The sequence below is a fragment of the Equus quagga genome, chromosome 9 (genome assembly GCF_021613505.1).
Source record: "Equus quagga isolate Etosha38 chromosome 9, UCLA_HA_Equagga_1.0, whole genome shotgun sequence".
In the NCBI taxonomy this organism is placed as follows: Eukaryota; Metazoa; Chordata; class Mammalia; order Perissodactyla; family Equidae; genus Equus; species Equus quagga.
In genome coordinates this window covers 93598580-93620253 of record NC_060275.1, presented here as the reverse complement: position 1 = coordinate 93620253, position 21674 = coordinate 93598580, and the positions used below count along the sequence as shown (strand labels likewise).

At 40.8% G+C, this 21674-nt stretch overlaps 1 protein-coding gene and 1 long non-coding RNA gene across 7 annotated transcripts in view; one reads left to right on the top strand and one right to left on the bottom strand.

Moving 5' to 3' along the window:
- The window catches only part of AGXT2 (alanine--glyoxylate aminotransferase 2), a 49244-nt gene extending 35312 nt beyond the window's left edge, over positions 1 to 13932 (bottom strand). For 3 of the 5 annotated variants that reach the window (XR_006890114.1, XM_046671635.1, XM_046671634.1), the window contains exons 1-5: positions 13773 to 13932; positions 7701 to 7786; positions 5794 to 5978; positions 2868 to 2991; positions 1521 to 1615 (exon numbers count right to left, since the gene is read on the bottom strand). Coding sequence is in view for 4 of the 5 variants with exons in the window: in XM_046671635.1 (XP_046527591.1) it covers positions 1521 to 1615; positions 2868 to 2991; positions 5794 to 5978; positions 7701 to 7786; positions 13773 to 13860 (578 nt within the window). In the remaining variant the exon portion in view is untranslated. Of the gene's footprint in view, positions 1 to 1520; positions 1616 to 2867; positions 2992 to 5793; positions 5979 to 7700; positions 7787 to 12727; positions 12813 to 13772 lie in introns of all 5 variants that reach the window. The other 2 variants (XM_046671636.1, XM_046671637.1) reach the window with 2 other exon arrangements.
- A 117-nt stretch (positions 13933 to 14049) lies between these two features.
- LOC124244782 (uncharacterized) overlaps positions 14050 to 21674 on the top strand; it is a 29000-nt gene continuing 21375 nt past the window's right edge. Inside the window, exons 1-3 of one of the 2 annotated variants that reach the window (XR_006890116.1) lie at positions 14050 to 14177; positions 14861 to 14947; positions 15205 to 15894. This is a non-coding gene — a long non-coding RNA (uncharacterized LOC124244782). Of the gene's footprint in view, positions 14178 to 14860; positions 14948 to 15204; positions 15895 to 21674 lie in introns of those variants that run through there. The other variant, XR_006890115.1, reaches the window with a different exon arrangement.

Below are 21674 nucleotides of genomic sequence, written 5' to 3'. Positions count from 1 at the left end.
CTAAGAAATCTAAGCCTATGTCAGGTGAATTTACTTATTTATCTTTTATACTGGAATCATAGATTTGAAATTATAAAAGGAATTTTGGAGACCATCTGACCAAGAACTCTGACCTTAGCACCTGCCCTATCCTGTTACTCTAAAGTAGTGAGACTTATCTTTTAGCAACATGCTGGAAATCATCTATTCAATGTTCAGAGCAGTGGCCTTCAAAGTAACCACCTTGAGAAGCCAAATATTTGTTCTTGTGATGCAGCTGTTTCTCAGCATCTTTGGGGACTCCTCTCTAAGAGCCTCATAAGCTACCTTATTGGGCATATAAGAAACACGTTTTGTTTCTTTTTGAACCAGAAAGGGTTATGTTTAGTAATAAATCATTCTAACCACCAGTTGTGGCTTCAAATGAGTTTTGATAATTTCCCAAGTCAAAATCACTGTTAAAAGATGATTTAGGATATTAAGACTGCAAATGGATGGTCATATATCTTGAAAGAAGAGACACAAACACTTGTTGACCTCTAGTAGCACCATGACTGCTTTGAATAGATCAGTACTTATCTGGACATACACATTCTGCCATATTTATTCAGGTGAAACGTCAATCACAATTCTTTCTTGCCATATTTTCTTGAGAGCAAATGCTTGCTCATGCCTGTAGTCCCTGCATGTGCGTTTTATAAGGCTGTGTAGTATTGGATGTGCTGTGGTCAACAGATCTTGTGGAAATCAAATCTTCTTTTGAATTTAGACATAAATTATGGCCAGACAGGTGAAAGAATGAGACTATTTCTTCATTCCATCAACTTTTACTCTATGTCACTCCTGTCTTTTATATAAACCTTATTGTAAGAGTCTGTTTAAATGTGTTATATAAAATTACCCAAGGAGGCAACTGTAAGCAAAATTCTTAGTTTTCTCTTATTTTTAATGCTAATATAGCCATCAAATGTTTATAATTAATCTATTAAATTATCGATTCTCAAAAGTTACCTAAAGGAGCAAAAATCTACTGGGTTAGATATACATCCTCTGAACCTCAAAAGAATAAAAGATGAAAAACTGGTGCAGCTGGCACTATGAAATAAGTATATGGCTCTTTATCATAAGCAGAGATTAAAATGGGCCCAGTGCGACACGGTAAAGTCATGATCTTCTATGGGTGTCGACCAGTCATTCACCGCTTCGCATATGTTGTAGTCAATACCATGTAGTCAATATGATGTCTTCAAAGATAAAAGCTGTCATGTGACCTTCTCTTTAATTCCGTAGGAGGATCTATGACATAACTAGGACTCCAAGCTGTTTGTTACCCTAGTCAGGGAGCTCCTACCTTGGATCAGGATAATTTGGATGATGTTGTCCAGTCATAAAATTCATTTGACTGATCCTGCCCTGAAACCTAAAATTAGAAAAATACTCCTGGGAAAGTCCCTGTCCCCCTCCATGCTATATTTTAAATAAGCATTTAGTATTGAGGTGAGTCAATGTTATTAAAGAGGACTATTCCAAGGTGTGATTACCTGAAAGAAATGATGTCTATGTTAGTTGAGTGTGCTCTGGCCATCAGCATGGCTAGGTCGTTGGCTTCTGAGCCACTGTTCGTAAAGAAAATGACCTGGAGGGAAAAGGAAGACACGTGGCCTCATACTTTATTTCCTTTTTTACCCAATTAATTCAAAATTGGTAAAGACTGCATTTTCCAGCCTCTGATTATTAGGGAGAGCCTCCTTCAGATCAGGAGTCCCATCGTTTAACATTAATTCTGCAGCTCTTCATTGAGCAGCTGCTAAGTGCTAGAGATACAAAGATGCCTAATGGATTGTCCCAGTTGTGAAACATTCTGGACTTTCATTGGCTTTACCTGATGCTCTGCAAAATGAGAAGATGGGGAGACTTGCTGAGGAGGGCACAGTGGTTAGTGGCTGAGTGGATTCAATGACTGGGTCTCTTGGCTCCTTAACTTAAACCACCCCACCTGATTCTGGAGGCTTGGGACAATGTGGGCTCCCTGATCCTGCAGCCCCAGAGGATATCCCAGCCTGTCTGTTCAGTGTGTGTATGTTGAAAAAACAAGCAAGCAAACAAAAAATGAAGCTCATCGTGGCCAAAAGAAAGGGGAGAACTAAAAGGTACTGGTTCCTCCAGGCTCGGGGACTGGGAGGCATGTGCTGTGTCCTCGCTGACTTCCTCGCTTCTGCTCTTCCAAGAACATGCCTGGGGTGACCTTAAGGTGCAGCTCTCCTAACTTTATTCATCTCTTCTAGATAATAAAGTAGTAATAATAGCTAATACCAGGTACCTAGCACTGTTCTAGGTGCTACATGTGTATTAACTCATTGAATCCTGAAATGCAAACCTTGGCCAACATTTTAACATCTCAATTCAGTTAAAAAATTCAGTAATTTCAGGTGCAAAAAATAACTCATTTAGCAAAAATATCTAAGTGCATCTTAGACCAAAGGAGCTTAGTGGTATATTAATTTTATAAAACAATGGCTTCACTCTTTGTGAAAGAAGAAGTATGGATGACTTTGCAGAGGGGCTATGGAGCAAAGAGACGAAAACCCCTTGAGGAACATAGAGGAGTGTCAGGAGCGCTGGCGCTCCTGCTAAGTGATTTCTGCAGAGATGTGGTAGTGAGGAGAGCGACCCAAGAGAGGCAGAGACTTGGAGCTGATGAAGTGAACATTGTCTGCTTTCACCAGCAATTCGTAAATTCCATTTTTCTCCTTGATTGCTTTCAGATGTGGCTATTAGCTCACTAATTTCAAATGTTCACTACACATGCCAAATTCCCTGCCTACATTCCCGCTTCCTATGGCAACTCCCCTGGGATGGCGAGTCTCTTTGAGCTGGGAGCATCGTACCTTCAGAGGCTCAGGAAGAAGCGCGGAAAGCTTCTCTGCGTATTCATGGATCGGAAGGTTGAAGAAGATGGGACTTGTATGCCACAGACGGCCAAGCTGCTTTTGTGCCACTGCGTTTACCTTCCTAGATAAACAGGAGAGCAGAGTGACCCACACTGCCAGTGGGCATGTCCCTCCCAACACACGCGCTGGACATTGAACTCGAATACACGGCTGTTTCTCAAAGAGTTTCAAGAGGCTGATTTCATCCACACACAAGAAAGAGCTTCTCTAACCACCGGAGGACTCTGGCAGTGGGATGTGTCGCCTCCAAAGGGAATGAATTTCTCACGAAGAGAAGTGTTCAAAAGAAGACTAAATAATTGTCTGTTAGAGATTTCAGAAAAGAAATTACTGGTTTAGAAGCGAGTTTGAACTTAGAATCTCTTTTAACTAGATTTTCTCATTAACTACCCTTTAAACAGACTGGAAAATAGAGATGACTTGATGGAAGTCTGAGTGTCTTCTCATTTTATTCTTCTAAAGAATTACAGATCCATCAAGTACCGGTATACAGATGAACAGTTTTTCCTTCAAAGGAGATTCCAATAACTGGGTCTTACTAGCGGTCGGTGTTCATGAACATTTTGTAACTATGAAACCACATTCTGTGAAGTATTAGAAGCTTCATGAGGGATAGTGGAAGCTAAGAGTAGATAGAAATGTGGAACCTGACTTGGAATGCCCTGAAAAGACAGGCCCAAGTGTTTGAACTTGACCTAAAAGACAGCAATTGCTAAAGTTTGTTACACACTGGTTCTGTTTGTCGTTAATAACTGTCACACCAAAAAAATCAGTTCACTGGTTAAATGGTTTTGAGAAATAGCAGATCAAACAGATTTCTTTACTGTAGGACTTGTCAGTACCTTTAAGAGGTTAACATGCAATGTTTCTCCCCAGGAGGGAGATATAGCTTAAAGTGTTTCCCAACCTTATTTTCTTATGGGAGCCTTAACCAATGAACCTCTCCTGTGATCAGTGTTCCATGGAACTTACTTTAGAAAATTGTGGAGTATCAATAAACCCAAACAGAAGAGACCCTTGACAAGAACATTGTTTAGCAAAGTAAATCTGAGAGCCATACGGAAGGGTAGAATGGAGCAGAGAAGACTGGTAACAGTGAGGCCAGCTAGAAGGGGAGGGTAGCCTTCCAGGTGTGGGAGGAGAAGCAGCTCCTAGGAGACTGGCGTTGGTGGGAATTAGTGACAGGGGCTGGAAGAGGAGGCATTTCAGTGGAGGGAAAGCTAGATCTTGGTATCAGGTTGGTTATAGGGAAGGAAAGGCAGGGAAGAGTCAAAGATGGCTGCAACACTCTTGCCTGTAACGGTGGGGAAATCCCAGGATTGGTTGAGAAACACAGCCAGTTGTTTAGCTATCCAGCTCCTAGAAGAGGACTTTCGCAGAGTAGGTGGCTCATAACGGCTCCCTGAATAAATGGATACGTGAGCAGAAACAGAATTTGGAAAGCATGATAGATTTGGTCTTGGTAATGCTGAATTTCAGCTGGTGGTGGAATATCACAGGGTGGTGGGGGATGTTCTGGAGGCTGTGGGAAATATGGGGCATTTTAATGCACACTCAGGGTTTATTAGAGTTATTATCACAGCTTGGTGAGGGGCCAAGGCTGAAAAAACAGAGTTGGGTAAGGCTTCTGAAAATGTAACAACTAATGACCAGAGGTGGGGACATGGGGTGGGACCGATTTGGAGGGGGGGATTAATAGAGGTGAAGGGAGTAGAGAGAGAGAGCAGAGGGTTAAGGAAAGAGCCTGAGACACCCAGGGTTAGCGGGTCAGAGGGGCAAGTTGAGGGGCCAGAGGGAGGTCAGGAGAAGCACAAAGGTCATGAAAGCCAGTGAGAGCGGTTCGTTAACAGGGACAACGTTGAATATTATTGGGAGGATGCAACGAAAATGCTTAAAATTTTTCTCGACTTCATTTTTCTTTACTTCTTTCATGTGTGTTTCTCCTACGTTTTAAATTTCACGTGAAGTTTATTTGCGTGCTCCTTGGGACCTCGCATGGGACTGGTGCCTCCTGAGGACAGAAACGGGAAGAAGGCTGTGGCGGCAGAGAGTGAAGGCTGGACCCCGAGGGAAAACTTACTCCTCACCACCTGACAGCTGCTTGCAGAAAAGACCTTTTGCCCCTATGTTGACAGAAGGGCCCAAACCTATTCGATTTATTTAGGCTTGCTGCTTTATTTCTGTCCCACTTAATGTGAATTTTATTGACCAGATTATTAAAGGCAAGCTAGAATAGACAGTAAAATGAGATGGCTGCACAGAAAGCAAAAGGACCACAGCAGGACCTGCCGAGGCTATTTGTGTGTGTGGATTGGTGATCAAGGTCACAGAGAATCTCAAGATTAATGGAGCCGTACACTTCCAATGTAAATTTCTGGCTATGGTTACATCTTTGTCTTATCATTCTTTCTTTCCTCATCCGTCGTTCAGAGTTGATGAAGACCCTCAGGGCAGAAGTGATTTCTCATCTCTCATCATCCTGCACTCAAACGCCTGCCCCCGTGATCTCTGAGAACCGCCTGCCTTTCTCTTCCTTCTGCCTTTTCCCAGTGCTTTCCCTCTCTTTGGAAAGCTGTTCCTGGTGGGGAGAAACACACACACAGCAACACTCCAATCACGTGGTTCATGCCACATTGCGTGTGCAATGAGAATGACTAAACCTTGTATTGTCAAGCGGAGAAAAAGTGCAATGTTAAGATTTTTTTGTTACCCAGGAAATAGTAGAGAGCATGCCAGCCATAAACTGGGGTATGCCTAAAGAGAGAGAGCTTTTAACCAGGGGTCTGAATCACTAACATGATCATTGACCTGTTTCCCACATATTCTTCTGGAGTGAAAACCCCAGAATTTTAAGGATACTTACGGGTGGCAGTGACCAACACCGACAGTGACAATCCCAGAAAAGAAGTCCAGGTATCTGTTTCCCTCATGATCAAATAGCCACTCCATGTGACCCTGATGGAGCAACAAAGGCTCTGCAAAATACGCCGTCCGCGGGGGATAGAGATGTCGATTGTTGATCTCCAGAACACGCTGATAGGCAAGGGACTGTAGATAGGCAAGATTTAAGTATTTAAAGTCTTCCTTTTCCCCATCTCCACTTTTTTTTTTTGAGGAAGGTTAGCCCTGAGCTAACTACTGCCAATCCTCCTGTTTTTTTGCTGAGGAAGCCTGGCCCTGAGCTAACATCCATGCCCATCTTCCTCCACTTTATATGTGGGACACCTACCACAGCATGGTGTGCCAAGCGGTGCCATGTCTGCACCTGGGATCCGAATGGGTGAACCCTGGGCCGCCGACAAGCGGAATGTGCGAACTTAACCGCTGTGCCACCAGGCCAGCCCCTCCACGTTTCTTACAAGATCGACAGCAAGTAGGTATTGCTGTGCCCCGCCTCCCTACTGACTGACCATAGGGCTGCTGCCTGTGCTCACAGTGGGAGTGTTTGTCCAATGTCCTCCTTGTGGGACACCAAGGCCCTTTCTCTCAAGTAGGGGAAGTTATTAATGTGGGCCTTCAATCTCTTTCTAGATCAAGTATAAAGAAATGGGCTGAAATTTTCTCTCTCTCAATGAAAAGCCTTGGCTTTGAGTTGATTTTAGCTGTGGAAAAAAAAAAAGACTTTGGAAGTAAATGTCTGAAGTAATGTCTTTTTTTCTTTTTTAGAATAAAAAAATGAAGTGCTGGTGATGTTCATGTCTTTAATTATCAAACCTCTCTCCTATACTTCCCTTCTTTGTAGGTCCTTCCTGACTATCTATTGATTTCGTAATTTCTAACCTATGTGTATTATGTAGAATAAAGGAGTTGGAGAGAGAGAAAGGAAGAGAGAGAGAGAGGGAGAGAACACAATCTACTGGCCTGAGAGCAAAATGATAACTTTTTATATATATATATTTTTAAAGATTTTTTTTTTCCTTTTTCTCCCCAAAGCCCGCCGGTACATAGTTGTATATTCTTAGTGGTGAGTCCTTCTAGTTGTGGCGTGTGGGATGCCGCCTGATGGCTTGGTGAGCGATGCCATGTCTGTGCCCAGGATTCGAACCAGTGAAACCCTGGGCTGCTGCAGCAGAGTACGCGAACTTAACCACTCGGCCATGGGGCTGGCCCTCAACTTTATAGTTTTTGATGAAAGACTCAGGAAGGTCAGATCATGCATTGCCATATGAGACAGTCAAAAGCAGAACTGTTTTTTTTTTTTTTTTTTTTTTGGTGAGGAAGATTGTCACTGAACTAACATCTGTACCAATCTTCCTCTATTTCCTATGTGGGATGCCACCACTGCATGGCTTGACAAGCAGTGTGTAGGTCCACACCCAGGATCCAAACCTGTGAAACCAGGGCCGCCAAAGTGGAGTGTGTGAACTCAACCACTATGCCACTGGGCTGGCCCCAGAATAACATTTTTAAAAGCAGATGTGTGCCATCCCACTTGTGATATATGTGTTTGTGTGTGTGTATATATCTATATTTATATCACTGTGATACATATATGGTGATGGATAGTCTCCTTCTTGTACTCTCTCTCTCTCTGTCTCTGTCTCGTCTCTGCCTCTGCCTCTGTATCTTTCACACATAAACACACAATTCATACAATAGTGTTGAATGGAGTAAGAGGGTTCAGATGGTCCCAATGACTTAAGTGATAAAATATCTGGGATGGGATGGCTCAATGGCAGGCAGGGCCAGGTGGGTCCTTCCTGAGGAAACAATTTAGCCCTTTCAAGAAGAACCACCTCTTTTGAGTTTTCCTGAAGTTCTGATTCTTACCTGGTATTTTTCAGGGATGAAGTCACACGGAGGCATTCTGGGTTTTGTGTGAACACCAAGCTTGGTTACAGATGTCCAGAAAGCTCCTATGAAAAATGAAGTGAGTTAGAATCCTCAGCTAACCCTCACACAGGCACATTTGTATGAATCACCTATAGTTAACCTGAATCAAGGTCCTTAGGCAATTTTATTTCTTAGTTAAAAAAAAATCATTTAAATCAGCCTTTGGTTTGGATTTAAAAGCTGAAGTATCTCAATAATAAATTTTCTGGAGGAAAAAAAGATAGTTCCTGTTGAATCTAGTCAAGAAAGGCATGGAGGATGTTGGGGGAAGTCATTGTTTCTCACACCAAAGTCTCTTACAAGCTTGGGAAGCTCCTCCCCCATGCCTCGTGTCAACAACAATTCTCTTTTCCGTTGTCCAAACCTCTGCTGGTGCAGTGTGTTGCTGGAATACATCCTCTTTGTTTATAGAGGTGCTTTCTGGTTTTGAGCTGTCTAGAGCTTGAGTCCCATTGCCTATCCCAGGTCCTGGTACTGGGTTGGCTCTCAGTGAACAAGGAATGAATAGCTGTTGACTATTCTTACAGGGAATGAGGAGAGATGGGTACTAGGCAATGTACGGTGTTAACAAATACATGTAAATCGATCTGCAAGACGAAACCTTCCTCCAAAACACGGCAACACAAAGACCCTGGCAACACAAGACCATGATAAAGCAAAGATTAGCTGAGCCAGAGGGATCATTATTTGGAGTTAGAAGGGACCTAAGATTTTTTTGTGTGTGTATGTGTGTTAAAATGCTCATTTTATAGATGGGGAAACCAGCCTAAAGTGGTAAATTAATTTGTGCAAGGTTACCAAGCTAGTTAGCTGCAGAACAAGACGAAAAGTCCGAGCTTCTGACTCCCAGCCTAGTCTTTCACATATTCATTGGCCACCTTCGTCCTCCCCTTCCAGCACCGATTTTGACCTTTTCATAGCAGTGGGATTAATAATGGAACCAAAGAATATCAGAGCTGGAAGAGACGTCTAGACACCTTATAAGTACTCTCAGAAAAGAATGCTGCTGATTTTGAAGATTCAAGGTCAGTGTCATGCTAATTTTACAAGTGGAGAGAGCTGAGGAAATGATGTCTCCTGTTCAGCACGAGGGTTTGAATCCCTGGATGAAATGCTGGTGTTTTGTGTGGCTATGAAGTCAGAGTCCTGAGAAACACAATGAAAAATTATGTTTTTAAATGAAGCTGGAAAGTAACAGCTCTGAATATGTTTTCTTTCAAAGAGATCTCTTTCACTTTTCTGCTCTAAATAATCACTAATGTCATTAATATGCTCTTACTTTAAAAGCAAGTGAGTTTTGGCTATCTATGCATAGAAATGACAAAAAAATGATAGCTTAAGTTTTCTGAGAATTTCACCTTTTGAAAGGCTTTTCATTGTGTCTCTCTACATTAGTTACTCTTCTGAGATGGGAAAAAAATTCTGAGTGTTTCTAAGAATTCAAATTCCCTTTATTCCTTCAGTCTCATTTTCACATCTGCAAAATTGGAGTTGCCCGTTGAGGAGGCTGTAAGGTCTCTTGACTTCAAGGTTATAGGAATTACGAAAGTAGGCTGGAGGGGGAAGAGAGTTGGAGAGAAAGATTTGATAAAGAAAAGCCTGAATTTTAAACAGTTGAGGCAGGTTTACTCATTCATTCATTCATTCATTCATTCATCAAACTGATATGAATATGATGGTGCAATGAGGGCCCCAAATGAGAGACAAAAAGTCTTGTCCTCAGGAAGGAAGAAAAGAATAAAGATGGATAGCAAGCAAGCAAGTAGGAAAAATACTTAGTCAATAAGTGAAAAATAAATCTAGATAACTTTTCAAAGTCTATTTCCTTTCCTAGCTCCTCTCTGACTAAACAACCCAAACTCAAAAAATAATAGTAATAATAATAATTTATGGACAAAAAGAAACAGAAGTGCCATGGTTTTCATTATTTACCAGAAAAAAATTAAAATCTAAATGTCTAAATTGCTTGCATTCTTTATTCAAAATAGCTTGTGTTTTGAGGACAACATAAGAGTTGGGGGTTAATAGAGCTTCTCTTGGGTTCTTGGGAATTGTGTGTGCACACATGCCTGTTTGTGTGTGCATGCACGGGGGCTATATGTGTATGGGAGGAAGATAGAGCCAAGAGGGGTGGGGGAAGGGGTAACTGGAATCTGAACTAATAGAACTGAATCCCGGGAATATTTCTAAAAGGGCATTTTTTTCTTTCTTTTTATCATTTCAACTGGTCTGGTGTTGCCTTTTTAGGCCTGATGCCAAACACAGATGACAGCTAATGATTTTCATCCAATTCACCAATTTCCACTTCAATTCACCTGGACAGCTCAAGACATTTAAAGATGGCATTCAGTTTGGAGAACACCACCCCCTTGTATAACAAATGCCAGGTGGGTAATGGAGTTTGATTTTCCAGCTGCCTAATTCTCATAGAGTTTTATAGCAGACCAGTCACCTTAACTTTGTTTTCTTCCCCCAAAATTATAATATCAAAAAGTGAAAAACTGTTGGGAAAGGTAAGTGAGAAAAATCAATTTTTGTGGGCGTTTAAAAATTCTGGGGGAAATTCTCTGTAACGTTCAAGATTTTTCTAATGTCCATAACTAGGTTTTGGCACAGAGAAGGTATTTATCAAGGGCTTCTTTACTCTTTCAAGTTAAAAAAAAGGTTATAAAATATTTGAAAATACGTAATGAACTCAGTCGATAGAATATTAAGGTGATTTATTAAAATGCTAATTGCATCTTATTTCTGCATAGTATTTTAGTTAGCTTAAAAAGACTTGTCACTTTGAGTATCTCTTTTGATACTTCAGATACCCAATGAGTTAGGAAAGGAAGATTTTATCATTTATCTTAGAGCCAAGTCAATGAGGATTAAATGTGGGGCATTTGGAATTTTGAGGGCCTCCCATAGGGTCAAGGGCTTGAGATGCTGCCTCCCATGGAGGCCTGTTGAGACTAAGTTGCGCTCTGGATAAATGAGAGGCAGTGGTTGGTTGGGGAGAAATTTTTTCTCATCTGCTCCTCATTGAGCTGGAGCTACCAGCTCTCGGACCCGAGAGAAGATCCTTCTCCCTTCCTAAACTGTGCCATGGTCTACTGGAAGTTATGAAGGATGCTCGTCATTGCTGTTCAGTATCATCCAATACCCTTACCATGATCAATAGCACCCTAGTCTCTCTGTGGGGAACCACCTCTGCAAAATCGTGTGCTCTCAGTGACAGGATAACAATACCAGGTGCCTGCCTTCCAAAGGGGAAATCAAGGGATGGGTGAATGAGATGTCCTCTCTTTAGGCCTGGAAGTCTTGAGCCAATGACCTGGATGGAGAGAATGGCTGGACGCTCTCATCAGACCCATGACACGCTTATAAGGCTGTTCCTGCTGTGAGTTACTGCTATTCCTGCTGGACCTTCCTTGGCTTCTCTTCCTGCCTACTCCTGCCCACCTCCTTTCTCTCTTGTTGATTCTTTTGGCCCCTTCCCTTCCTCCATAATCTTCCAATAAATACTCTTTTGCTTAAGTAAAGCGGGGCCAGTTGCTGTGGTTCACAAACAAGAGCTCTGCCTAATTCTGGGGCTGGTGAATCCTTCTTCCCTTTTAGGAGCAGGCCTTCCCTGAGGCCACCCCTCCTGGCCCTTTGCAGGGTTATATCAGTTCTTCAGTCTCCAGTGAGGACTGCTAGTGGTGCAGGCCGGAGACCATCCATTAGGGCTAATTTTGATGTTTTTCTGAGGAAAGGCGTTGCTCGAGTCTTGGGAAGTTTCTCAGCTGGAAATGAGCATTATTTACCATCCATTTGCCATCCTTGTGGGAGCAAAAGCAGATGACTGGAAAACGGTACCTTTGAGCATATACCCCACCTCCCAGGAAATGTTACACCTTTAACAATTGTTAGCTAATTAGTAAGAAGGAAGGCACTGTTGAGATATTTTCTCCAATCTTTTATACCAAAAACAAATTGCTTCTATAACTTTGAGTATATATTTAGCCCTAAAGGGATTGAGTATGTCAAACAGAGGCAAGACTGAATCCTTTATGCACACATATATCATCCAGTATATATGTAGGTGATATACAAGGATTGAGACGTATTTATTTTTGTATATCTGATAACACTTAACACCTAGTGATCTCCCTATCTAACTAACACAGACTCTGCTGCCCCCTCCTTTCATTTTATTTTTCTATCTCCTCACCCTGGTTTGGTTTTATTCATGGCATGGATCTCTACTGAATGTTTTTTACATATTTACTTGTTTATTTGTTCATGCCTGGTCTTCCCCACTGGGATACATAAGGGCAGTGGTTTTGTTTTGCTCCCCGTGGCTCTGTCTATGGTCCAGGTGCATAGTAGCTGCTCAAATACTTCTGATTGAATGTATATTTTGCACACAATGGGTTCTTAAGAAGGGTGTGTTCAATGAGGGTGTGTTTGGATGAACAAGCACAAGCAGGCATATATCTAGGTACAGTAGGTGAGAAAGTAGAAATAAAGCCCCAAAGGCTTTTGAAAGGCTAGATCAAGAGTATGACACTCGTGTCTACGTGGCATGGGTTTGCAAGATTACTTCTCCTCTGTAGCCCTTGGCGGAGTTACGTTAAGGAGTCCCCAGTGAGTTGATCAAGATCTCTAGGCACCAAGCCTCACCTACCATTTCTAGGACACCTGCTACCATCTGCCCAGCTCCACGACCCTCAGGGGTTAGGGTGGGAAAGCAGAAGCGGGTGGCAGAGAGGGTATTTTCTCTTGTTCTGTCAACAACTAGTACTTTCAGTATAGTGTCTTCCGTACTGAGCCTAAGACCATGGGTATAATTCTAGCTCCTTCTCAGAACCTGTTGGTTTAAGTGGCGTCTGGCAAAAGACCCATCACTGAAGGAAAAGAGAAATCGAACAGGATTGGAAGAAGAGTGGGTAAGAGAGGGCCTGGCGGAATCACTCTGACTTCGAAGTGAGACACACCTGGCTTTGAATCCCAAGTTGTTGCTTCTGTGTTTCTGCCTTTGACCAAATTTCTTAATTATTCTTTATTCTTCTGTCTCCTCATCTGTGAAATGGAGTAACAGTACTCACTAACAAGTTCAGTTGAAGAGGAAAGGAGATAATCTTTTAAAGCATCAGGCATGTATTAAGTTTCAAAGAATTTCAATTGTCAGGGGGATAAAAAGCAAATAGGATAGGAAGGAAGGAGAGAAGAAAAAGAAAGATGAAGAGGAAGTGAAGACAAAATTAATCATAATGGGCAATGGAAAAGGGTTTCCTATACCTGATTAGGGCCTGTGGGGCACAGGGTTTCACTATGGCACATAAATGTCAGATGGCTGCTTATTCTCATGTTTGCATGAGGAAAATTGGTGAGGAGGTGAGTTCTAGTGAAACAAGATACATGTGAAAATCACAGGCACCTCAAATATAATATGTGAAGCCACCATTGGCTGACTACCCTGGGTCTCCTTGCATTTTCTTTTCCTGCTGTAGAGAGAGGAGAATCTGAGTGGAAGAAGAGGGCTCAGGGTCTAGTCCTGGCTTCTTGGGTGTCTCTGGGTAAATGACTGCACTTCTCTGAGTCTCAGTTTCCTTGTTGGTAATTGAAGGGATGGTACCCCCTCCTTGGGTCATGGTGTAAATTTGTAAGGATGCTGCATGTCTTTTAAGGTAGTCGTCCTTGAGCATCTCTATATTGAAGTTAATACTTTATTTTTTGAATTGCTCCTCTTTTATTTATTTTTTATATTACAGCTAAGATATCATACAGTTTTTTTTAAATTGTATATAGTCAGGTTTTATTATCTATGAATTTCATTGCAGGACAAAAGGGTGCATTAGGAAATATTGGACATGAGAAGAGGGCATTGGATTTGACAGAGTGAGAACCTGTGTTGGATGACGGGTCTCTAAGACCCATCTAGGTCAAACATTCCAGAATTCCAGGCAACAGGCTCCAGAGCTCAGCCCTTCCCCTCTTGCTGACCCTCTGCTGACCCACATCCCCCTGGTTTCCACTCACGGCTCAAGGAAGGGCGCATCTTGGGGATCCTGGGTGAGGAGGTCTCCAGGCGCAAAGCTCTCCGCAAATGTCTGCAGGCCAGAGTCATCTCTGCAAGGCAGGAAGCAACCCCTGGGGGAGCAGGTCAGAGGAAGGGCTCCAACTGATCACCAAAAGGCTGGACTTTGAGATTAGAATAGAAGGGGAGGAGCTCTAGAGGGGAGTCTTGGAGTGATTACTGCCACCATTTCTACCAAGCCCAGAGCTTCCAGGGCTGGCAATAGTGCCTAAGGGGAGTAAAAGACACAGGGAGGGGGGAAGGAAGGAGGAGAGAGGGAGAGGGAAAAGAGAAAGAAGGTGGTCAGGCAAAACAAAGATCTTCTGGACTAGTTTTATTAGTTTTGTGTTCATCAGGGTCTCATCAGGGTGAGATTCTCTCTGCAGGAGGGAGGTGATGGGTGTGGGGGAGGGTCAAGACATAGTTGAAGGGCAGAGGTTGAGAAACGAGGGGTGTGAGTGAGAGAGAGAGAGAGAGAGGATATGCGTGGAGTGAATGGATAAAGAAATTGGTACTGGTATTGGGGGTCTCAGAGGAAGAGAAGAGGAACTAATGGGGAAGCGGGTACTCCACACTGAAGGAGAAGGGGCGTCAAATAGCTAGAGAAGGCTCTGGATAACAGTGCATCCCTTTAGGTGTCCGAATAGGGCAAGAAGTTGAGAGCTGAGGAGTTAGGGTGCTTTATTTTTATTACACTTTAATTTCCTGAATTCTCATTTGTCACTCCTGCCTCCTTCCACCGCTAATCACCAATGGGTAACTCTTTGGTGTGTTTAATATGTATCTTTTTGTTGGTATGTATTCTTGTAAAATATATATTGTTTGGGGTGAATGTATTTTTAATTTATGTAAATATATGTCCTTTTTTTTGGGTTAGAGTCATGTTTTTAACATCCATCCAGGTTGCTATGAGTACTGCAGAGTGGGAGTCAATGTACCTTTGCATGGTAGTACCTAAGGGGGACAGTGACAAAGGCATTTGGAGCTGCAGAGTAAGGGGGTGGGGACGGGTGAACAGCATACAAGGTGACCTTCTTGTATCACCATGCAGGGAGGACAATTGGTTTGGTCACATCCTCTACCAACATCTGGGAAACAACCTTTTACCCCAAATGCCCACAGGAGGCAAGAGCACCAGGTAAGCACAGAGAGCGTTTTAAATTTGATGTCAATTGTCCCCTTTTTTGTTGGATCCCTGCTCACAGCCCTTTCTGCTTTACGGACTGTAGGCAACAGTCATGTGATGTGGCTGGTCAGTTGCTATGGGAATGACCCATGTCAACAAGGACAGTGGCAACATAGCCTCTCCCTGGGGTGCCCAATTTCTCACGCTGTTGAACAAAGTGAGAAAACGTTGAGTTCCTGAAATCTGGCATATGTTCTTCAACTCCACAGGGCGGTGATCAATTTTGGCGTTGTGAATACTACAGGCTGCAAGCTCCCTTGACTTGAGATTGTTCTTGGGCTATCAGTTTAGAGATCATTATGGTGAGAGGCACCCAACAACATCAGGGGCTGCCTGGAGTGGGGAAGCAAAACACTGCATTTTGAATAACTTCAAAGTGAGAAGCTGTGTCTCCGTTATTTTAAAGCAAAAACATTTATTCTGATTAGCATCATACAATACATGCTTTTTGTTAAAACAAACAAACTCAAGCCTAGAAAAGCATAAGGAAGAAAAAAAATCACAACAAATCTGACCATTATATTTTAGTAAAAGCTCTTTCATAAATCTTTTTTTACATGTATATTTGTGTCTGTACATGCCATTAAAAAATACCTATAGTCAATAATATAGCTTGGCACGCAAAAACATAGCTTTTTGTATTAAAAAACCCCACATAGATCCGAGTCATCTTTCCTAATTCTTTCATAATATTCCATTTTGTATTTTACTTAATTCTGGAAAGTTTCTGACCATTACTTCAAATATTTCTTCTTCTCTGTTTTTTCTCCTCCTTCTAGTATTTTGATTACCCATATATTACACCTCTTAAGATTACAGCTCTTAGAGGCTGTGTTATGTGTTTTTCCCCATGCTTTTTTCTCGTTGCATTTTAGTTTGGGAAGTTTCTACTACCTATCCTCAAGCTCACTGATTCTTTCCTCAGCTGTGTCCAGTCTAATGATGTGTCCGTCAAAGACATTCTTTTTTTAAAAATTAATTTATTGAAGTAACATTGGTTTATGACATTGTGTAAATTTCCGGGGAATGTCATTATATTTTGGCTTCTGTATAGACTACATCGGGTTCACCACCAAGAGTCTAGTTTCCATCCATCACTATACACACGTGCCCCTTTACCCCTTTCAGACTCCCCCCACCTGCTTCACGTCTGGTAACCACCAATCTGCTCTCCTTATCTACGTGTTTGTTTGTTTATCTTCCACATATAAGTGAAATCATACAGTATTTGTCATTCCATATCTGACTTATTTCACTTTGCATAATACCCTCAAGGTCCATCCATGTTGTCACAAATGACATGATTTTGTCTTTTTTATGGCTGAGTAGTTTTCCACTGTATATACTATATATATATTATATCATCTTTATCCATTCATCTGTTGATGGGCACTTGGGTTTCTTCAAAATTAAAAATAAAAATACCATATGATCCAGCTATTCTACTTCTGGGTGTTTATCTGCAGAACATGAAAACATTAATTCAAAAAGATATATGTACTCCTACATTCATTGCAGCATTATTCACGATAGCTAAAGACATTCTTCATTTCTATTATAGTGCTTTTGATTTCTAGCATTTCCTTTGGATTCTTTCTTAGAGTTTCCATTTCTCTGCTTACAATACCAGTTTGGTATTTTTCCATTAGAGTCCTTAACATTAATCATAGTTATTTTAAATTGTCTGGTGATTCCAATATCTGAGTTCATGTCTGATGCTGGCTTTGTTTCTTCAGATTGTGTTTTTTTCCTATCATTTTAGCATGCCTTGCAACCTTTTGGTGACAACTGGCCACGATGCCTTGGGTAATAGGATCTGAGGTAGTTAAGCCTTTGGGGTGAGGTTTTCTGTTAATCTGGTTAGGAGGTGGGATGTGTTTAATGTTTGCTGTAGGTGTAGGTGCTGGAGGATTCATATTCAAATCCCTCTAGTGTCCTTGTTTTAGTGTCCCCCATTGTCTTAGGGCTTCCCTAAGAAATTCTCCTTAAATAGAGTCAGGGTCTGGCAGCTCTTTCAGCTGTAATTCTATTTATTTTACTAGAGCTCTAAAATCTTATGATTAGATCTCAGTCTTTTAGTGGGCCTCTGTCTTTGGACTGTCGTCTTCACAAGTGTTTCTCCAGTAGCGTAACAAAAAAATTCCCATCCTCTCCTCCCTTCTTTGGCTTCAGTTTTTCCAATCTATTTCCTTGAAGCCCTTCTCCCTATTGACTATGTTCTTTTTTTGTTTCCCCTTAGATGAGACTGGAAGGATAGAGGGGGCTGGGATGGGGGGAACGTCCTTCCCACAGCTGATGTAGGACTCTGGCAAAGTCATCTTCCCTGGAGAACAGATCTTTGTTAAAAGTGAAGGCTCTAAGCATGTTTCACAATGATTACTTTTCCCCTTTGCCTTCCCCAGCCATAACAATGAAGGGATCTTCACTTTGAAAACCTGGTGATATTTGTGTAGGTAGGGCCTCTCAGGGTTTAGGGTCCTCCTAAGACTGTGGCAACCAGGGAGTTTCTCATTCTCACACTAGTCCCCACTCAACCTCCAGCAGTTTGTCAAAATTACGGCTTAAGTGTTCTTACCAGTTACGGCTTCGGTGGCTTCTGGAAGTTAAGCAGGTCTCTGCTGTGACTCTAGGGTTTGTCTATGTTTCTAGATTTTAGAGTAACAATTCACTCTGTGACCTCACTTCTCTGATGGATTCAAGAAAAATCATTGGCTTTCAGTTTGTCCAGCTTCCTCTTATTGTAAGAATGGGAATGATAACTTCCAAGCTTTTTGCGTGTTGGAGATGAAGCTGGTAGTCTCCATATATTTTATTTACCAAGTCCGTGTTGATGGACAGCTATATTTTCTCCAACATCCTAGGACATAGAAGTTTGTGCACTACATTAATTATATTTTTCTTTGGATAAACTCTTTGAAGAAAGATTTCTAAGTCAAAATGTATGTATGTTTTAAATGCACTCCAGTAAGATGTTATCGATTTATGAGTCAACTAACATTGCATAAAATTGTTTTCCAAGATGTTGGGTCTTTTGATCTTTTTGGAATTACCATGATATCCACTCAGTCTGAAAACTGACTGAAGAGGACATTTAGATTCCCTCCAGATCTTCATCCTCAAGCTAGGAGTCACTTGAACTATCACTCCAAGATCTTACCCTAGGTTCACAGATATCATCCTTATTAAACAGATTTTATCTCTCAATCATAAGGGACTTTACGAGACTTCTGCTCTGTGTCTTTTTCTTCTCTCTCCATCAAGCAGGTCAGGTATAATTTTCTCCATTTTACATAAGACCAGAGAAGATGAGGACATACCCCAGATTACAGGACTGGTAAATAAGAGGGTAAGATGTCAGTCTCTTGCTATCTCTATTTCCTAGATAATGAATTACTTTGAAGGTACAGAATGTATTTCATCAGATAGAAAAATATTGGAGTTTCTCCTTGAAAAAGATAACTGGCAAATGAGGAAACCTGGGAAGACTGTTGTCATGTTAATAATTGTAAGGGGAGGGTCTTTTTGTAGACACATTTGTTAATGATTTATCAGTTAAGTCCTGAGTGTAACTGGACTTAGCTCTTTGCCCTTAGTCCTTCTGCCAACGACAGAGCAGAGTCCCATCAGAGTTACTGAGGGAAAATAACAGCTTTTCCAAAGGAATCCTTTTCCTTTCCTAACTCATTGAGAAGTTGTGGAATTGAAGGAAAGGGAAAAAATGTGGAAGGATTTCAGATAAAACCTAATTTACATAAACCTCATATTACAGGTATTCCATTCACAGCGAGTGGACTATGAAGGATGATGTGTGCAGGGTGGTCAGACTGAGATGCAGGGGTGGCAGGAGTGTTAGAAGAGAATAACTGTGTGGAGATGTGGCTCAGATACTAGAACCCTTAGGGTTTCATGCAGTACTGATTTTCTTGAAAAAGGGTGCAAAGTCCTTTCATTTATTTATTAGCACTAACTCTTTTTGAATAAGGCTCATCTGGAATTATTGGACATAATTTTTTTTTCTTGAAGATTTTATTTTTCCTTTTTCTCCCAAAGCCCCCCAGCACACAGTTGTGTATTTTTAGTTGTGGGTCTTTCTAGTTGTGGCATGTGGGATGCCGCCTCAGCATGGCTTGACGAGTGGTGCCATGTCCGCACCCAGGATTTGAGCTGGCGAAACCCTGGGCTGCCGAAGCAGAGCGAGGGAACTTAACCACTTGGTCATGGGGTCAGCCCTTTTTTTAAAAAATTTTTTTGGACATAATATTTTTAAAAAGTCAGTCTGGTGAGACCTGGGGACACACGGGTTACCACAGCCTTCTCACTAGACTATAATCTCCAGTAGGGCAGAGAGCACGTCCATGATGCTTCTGTATCCTAGCCCCGTGCCTGGTACATAATGTGCATCAAGCGTGGTTCAATAATGGATATGGTCAAATGACTGACAGATAGCTTCACTGAGGAAGACTTGTGTTTAAAAGGAAAGTCCAAATCAATCTCTTTTTGGTAGAATATATGGCAGAAATATTTTTTTGCTTTGGCCCTTCTCTCAGCAGTTGGACTTTTCCTATTATTCCTTCCCTTGAACTTCCCAACCAAAGCACACTGTTTCTTCCAATGACAGCAGCATGTGATTCATCAGACTCTGGCTCACTGTGACCTGGGTTGTTCCTGTCTGGGAGAAGAGCTGCCCCTAAACTTGAGCCCTCAGATATAGTAAATTACCTGACTAGGACCTTTATTTATATCCTGTTACTATAATGCTTATTACAGAGTTGGTTGATTTAAATTGCAAATTGCAAGTAGATTCAGATGGAAAAAACAGAAGAAAGGGAGCACTAGATGAGAAAAAGGAGAAGGATTTATCACCTAAAGGAAAAAATTCTCCAATAGAATGAGAAAATGAAATCTAGCTATGTGCTGTTTATGAGAGGCATACTTAAAACACGATGATGTAAAACAATGGAAAGTAAAGGAATGGAAAGAGACTTACCAGAGAATTACTACCAGAAAGAAAGCTAGTGTAGCAATATTAGTGTCAGAAAAAAAAAAGTTTTAAGACAAAGAAAACTATTAAGGATAAAGGGGATCATATTTAATAAAGAAAGGGATAATTCATTAGGAAGATTAAGTATTTAAATTTATGTACACCTAATAATATACCCTCAAAATATACAAAGCAAAAATTGACAGAATTACAAGGAGAAAGAGAAATTTCCATAATCCCAGAAGATTTTAACTTACTTACAAGTCACCTCAGAAAAATGTTTTAAGCAGCAAAATAGATGAATCTCATAAATGCAAAAATCTTAAATAAAATTTTAGCAAATTGAATATAGCAAAGTTTGCAAAACTACATCATGACCAAGTAGAATTTATCCCAAGAATGTGAGGGTAATTTAACATTAGAGTTTTTTCTCTAAATTAATTATCTGTAATAATTTATATGTTAACTGAATAACAGAGAAAAGCCACATTACCATATCAAAAGATGTAGAAAAAAATAATGAGAGTGTTTTACACCAATTCAAGACAAAAAAAATTACTAGCAAACTAGAAATAGAAAGGAATTTCCTTAACATAACTGATGGTATCTGCAAAAACCTACAGGAAACACTATATTTAATGGTGAACTTTTAGTGGAATTCTCCTTAAAGTAAGGAACAAGAAAGAATGTCCACTATTCTGTTTATATTCAATATTGTACTGGAAATCCAACCCCAAGAAATAGATCAAGAAAAAGAAATAGAGGTATAAGTACTGGAAAAGAAGAAACAAAGTTGTTACTTTCTGATAATATAATTATAAAAATGGAAAACCCAAGAAAACTTACAAATTACAAGAACTAATAATTAGAGTTCATTAAAATTTCAGGATACGGGATCGATATGAAAAAATCAGTGGTTTCTGCATAAGGGCGACAGCCACTTAGAATAAGATAATTTTTTAAAAGATGCCATTTACAATAGCAACAAAAATTATACAGTGTCTAGGAATGAATCTAAGGAAACACATGCAGATATTTATGAACGATAGCATAAAGCTTTATTAAAGACTAAAGTAAATGAAGTGATATACCATGTTGAATATTAGGACGACACAATATTGTAAAGATGTAACTTCTCCAGAATTAATACATAAATTCAATTAACAATAATATAATTCCCAGCACAACTTTTTAGGAAACTTGATAGGCTTATCTCAAAATTTGTGTGATGAATAAATGGCCAACAAGAGTCAGAATAATTTTGAAGAAGGTATGGAGGTATAGGAATTAATTTGCCAGATACAAGACTGCATAAAGCTTGGGTAATAATACAGTGGAAGATGGGGACAGGGATTCATGAATAGGCCAAGGAACTGTAAGGGAAGTCCAGACTCAGGACTCAGGCGGATGTAGAGACTGAGAAGATGACGAAGATGCACAGTAGATCGGCAGGTAAAGGAAGAGGTACTCAGATACAGAATGGATTCAGTAGGACAGGGAAACAAGAAAACAGCAACAATGCATCATTTTATGCTCATCAAATCGTCAAAAATTAAAATATCTGACAATACCAGGTAATGATTAAGGAGAGAATGGAAACCCCTATACTGCTGATTGGATAAAGCTGCTTTGGAGAAAAATTTATCAATGTTGAGGAAATGTTAAGATGTATGTTCCATACGACTCAACAATTCCACC